Source organism: Gossypium hirsutum, chromosome A10 (genome assembly GCF_007990345.1).
Source record: "Gossypium hirsutum isolate 1008001.06 chromosome A10, Gossypium_hirsutum_v2.1, whole genome shotgun sequence".
Classification (NCBI taxonomy): domain Eukaryota; kingdom Viridiplantae; phylum Streptophyta; class Magnoliopsida; order Malvales; family Malvaceae; genus Gossypium; species Gossypium hirsutum.
In genome coordinates, this window is record NC_053433.1 from 72333694 (window position 1) to 72337482 (window position 3789).

A 3789-nucleotide genomic window follows, 5' to 3' on the forward strand; every position below is an offset into this window, starting at 1 on the left:
AAAAATTCAAGGACTTGAAGCATATTTTAACCTTATTTTATTTCTTTGGAATTGTGTCCGATTTGTGAAAAAAATTTAATGCTAGTTTCTATTCACTTTTTTTTTATAGAGAATATCATTATTCATAAAAAGCCTTTTTTTTTTGTTACTATTTTCTGTATCCGTTTTACTAAATCTCTAGTTAAAATTTGTTCGATTATTCAACCCAACGGATAGACATATAGGTCCAACTTCGTAAAAAAAAAAAGGGTGGACCAACTCGTAGATAATGGGTTGGATATGGATTTCAGCCATTGACAGTGGGACGGAATAGCCAATGACACTGAATACGGTGCACTAAGAGCCGCAAATAAGTGATGGGAAACAATGTGTTTCAGCATTTAAGGATAGTGCATTGCGATCGCCTCACTTTATTCTAATTATGCTGCCCTATAAATATATATAGACACATGCATAAATATATATATATTGGTTGAACAATTTTTTTTTAAATATTTGTATTCAGTATTTGTGTTGAAAACTTCTTTAATATATGCTTCATATCCAAAGTTGAGGAATAATTGCGAGTACAACGCTGCAGAAGTCATATGATAAAGTCTTAGCATCTTCAGCTAGATGTAAAAACAGGGTTGAGCAAATGCTAAGCTTGAGCTTAACTCAAAACATAAAATGTTGTGTTTTTTGTTGTAAATAGTCCTTGCTAGTTCTAGTTTCAAAAATCCAACTCAATCCATTAGGGCTTTTTTAGTCATGATTTTCTTGATGAACCCCCACAGCATCTGTATTAGCTGATGATTTGCATTAGATAACAATAATCCAAAGAAAACAAACATTATGTTAAATTCTCACAAGGATATTTCGAGCAAACATACTGTCCGACACTTGCACTCGAATTTGAGTAACTAGGTAGACCATGGTTATCAGTTACAACATGTTATAAACTAGGAATCCCTTATAATTCTTTCCTTCCTACATCTAAATCCAATCTTCTTGTAGTACATATAGAGAAGATCTAATTTATATGGTACGCAAACTATCATTGATTATGTGTATATGTTGGAGAAGAATCAGTTCAATGACTTTAAATTCCACAGAAGTAAAGACTGTGCAAAGGGCATAAGTTATCAAGTTCATTTAAGTGAATGAAAAAGAAAAGAAACCACAAACAAGCAACAACCATCACACTTACCACAGTGTGATGATCAACGCTAAAATAAGTTTTTCAAACTCATAATGTTAAAATCAAATGAAATGAAATTCCTCTATCAGTACCGCTAGGAAAAACCAGAATGATCCTTTTACGGCAAGGAATGATTTTGGTTTCTATTTCAATGAATGAAGGCATCCATACTATTGCTTCGACATTTTCATTCTATTTGAAGTACCAATGTTTGATATCCTTTCCTAATGCATATTGAGATATAGGTATAAAATATGACCCTCTAAATGCACAAAAATCTCATAAAAGCATCCAATACTTGCCACCTGAGTCCAAGCATTATACCATTATAGGAGAAACCAGATACAGGCCTACAGTAGCATAGCTAAACACTAAAGAATTAATGGATTTATCTTGTGGTGGGGTATCAAGGGCTGTTTTTTTTCAAAAGAGGGGTTTGATTTAAGGATGACATCTCTTCAGTCCATGGAATAGGTTTGGTTGGAGAGAAGCATATATTTAACTGAGATTTGATTCATCGTCAGAAAAGGACAGGGAGGTCAGGTCAAGTCAGGTCAGATTTGATAGTAACTTGTATATTAACCCTTCTCTTCTCCACTCCATAGCTACACTTCTTCAACAGAAAGAAGTAAGTACCTGAGAATTTTCTCAAGATTTTTAGGCACTTACTGGAAAGATATTCAGAAACCAAGAAAACAAAAAATGAAGGTTCATAATTTCCCTATCAAACACCAAGTCAATTTTTATAAATACTCTTATAAATACTCTTATCAGGGAAGTCTCAGATCCCAAAAATTCAAGTTAAACATGCAATTATATTAAGCAGGTTAAAATTAACAACCTTAAATATACAACAATATAAGAAAAACCCAGAAAGATACCACTTAGGACAAAGCAGCTATATATGGTAGGTTAAAAACATAAAATTTTGGGGGGGATTTTTATTTTTTTCAAGCTTTGATACCTTTGATACCTCTAGCACATCTTGTAATAACTTCACACCCTCGGTTGTAATGATTCGCTTGATGACCGCCATTGCAATCATAGTAAGAAGCACCAGGGGTAGCACATGGGACCATGTCTCTCCTCAGTGTCTCATAGCTAATGTACTTCCTTTGCATCACCAGCACCCTCCTGTTGCTCTCTGACTCCATTTCTTCCTCTTCTAAACAATCTTCAAGCTTTTTGGTGCAAACCCTTCTTGCCCTTGCATCGATTTCACTGCTTGCCAGTGCACTATCGAGGTCTAAAATCGAGACAGAATTACAGGTATGGAGGAAGAGAAGGGATAGGAAGATGCTGATGAAGATGAATTTGAAGTTGAAAGTGGGCATTTTGGTTTTGGGTTGGATTTTTTGAAGGGTTTTTCAAGTTTGATTCAGGGATTTGTTGGTATGATTGTTTGATCTTTCATGTAGAATGAAGGAATGGAGGTTTTTGATGGATGAGGACAAGACATGGAAATACAGCATCAAAGCTTACATACATATATACTTATGTTACAAACCAAATTATACCACTTTGCTTCGAAATACAGTAAAGAGTGGAGTGGGGACTCATTTTCTCTCTCTCGATATATAAGGAAAAAAGAAAGACAAGTTGAAAGTAACTGCAAGGTTAGAATAATTTAGAAATAAATAAAAAATTATCAATTTGATCATCATTGATTAATCAAGAAAAAATTGACAAAAGTGTCAAGAAAAGAAAAAAAATAAGTTGACAGTAATCAGTAATTGTAATATTAGAATAATTTAGAAACAAATAAAAAATGTATCAATCTGATCATCATCAAATCAACACGACAATAAACATTGTTTAATCAAGAAAAATTGGTAAAGGTTTCAAACAAACTCACCACATCATTAATACACAAAAAGTTAAGTATTGAATAATTCATCTTTCTTTTTATCATCTCGAATTTATCTTCATCATTATAACTATTATAATAAAATTTATAATAGAACTAATGGCACTTTTATATTAACAAGTTTTACATATTTGTCAAAACAGGATTAAAAATTAAAAATAAAACATTCGTCTAGGATAAAATAAAAAGCACAAAAAAATGTGAAAAAATGAAATTACAAAATTTTGGAAATTTTTTTTGATAATGCCGACTAGAATTAAAAAAAAACTATGAAAGCTAATATGAAGAAATCGTGACTAACAACCAATTCAATTACTCTTAGAAATATAATATATAAAATAAATTTTTATCTCTTACAAAGAAGTATGAAATAAATAGGATCAAAATTCACCTTTTATTTTTTATATTTACTTTTAATTGTGGTTTTAAGTATATTTTAAATTAATATTAAATCACTAAATAAAATGTAATTATTTTTACCTAATATCATTAATGTCTAATTACTCTTTATAATGTGCATGTAACTAAAATTTGATGTTAAAATCAATTTAAATACCATTTTTATATTAATTTTTTTTCTTTCAATAAATAGAGTTTTAGCTCCCAAAAACTCTTATATTCTAAAATACGTGGATAATCTTATTAATTATAGTCCTATTTTAATATCTACAAACACATTCTAATGTTTTCATCATCTGAACCATTTTTTTTCCTTTCTGTTTGTTATTCAAAAAAAAAAAGT

General features: G+C 30.7%; 1 protein-coding gene across 3 annotated transcripts; it reads right to left on the bottom strand.

Annotated features, from left to right (window-relative positions):
• Positions 1 to 508: 508 nt before the first annotated feature.
• Positions 509 to 2732, bottom strand: LOC107915110 (protein RALF-like 24). Of its 3 annotated transcripts, none has more exons than XM_016844251.2 (2): positions 2145 to 2731; positions 509 to 779 (listed from the first exon to the last, which is right to left on the bottom strand). In XM_016844251.2, exons 1-2 carry the CDS (start codon positions 2512 to 2514, stop codon positions 745 to 747), a joined length of 405 nt encoding a protein of 134 aa, XP_016699740.1. In that variant the 5' UTR covers positions 2515 to 2731; the 3' UTR covers positions 509 to 744. The 3 variants fall into 3 exon arrangements, with proteins under 3 accessions (XP_016699740.1, XP_016699737.1, XP_016699736.1); XM_016844248.2 differs by lacking the exon at positions 509 to 779 and adding an exon at positions 911 to 1103 and having other exon boundaries at positions 2145 to 2732; XM_016844247.2 differs by lacking the exon at positions 509 to 779 and adding an exon at positions 1423 to 1816 and having other exon boundaries at positions 2145 to 2732.
• Between the last annotated feature and the right edge of the window lie 1057 nt (positions 2733 to 3789).

What these genes read in the sequence shown, in the direction of transcription:
- LOC107915110 (XM_016844247.2), bottom strand. Translation starts at nt 2,514, where the DNA reads ATGCCCACTTTCAACTTCAAATTCATCTTCATCAGCATCTTCCTATCC. An exon ending in ATGTGCTAGAGGTATCAAAG is followed by an intron (nt 1,817 to 2,144) that starts GTATCAAAGCTT and finishes GAAAATTCTCAG; the next exon opens with GTACTTACTTCTTTCTGTTG.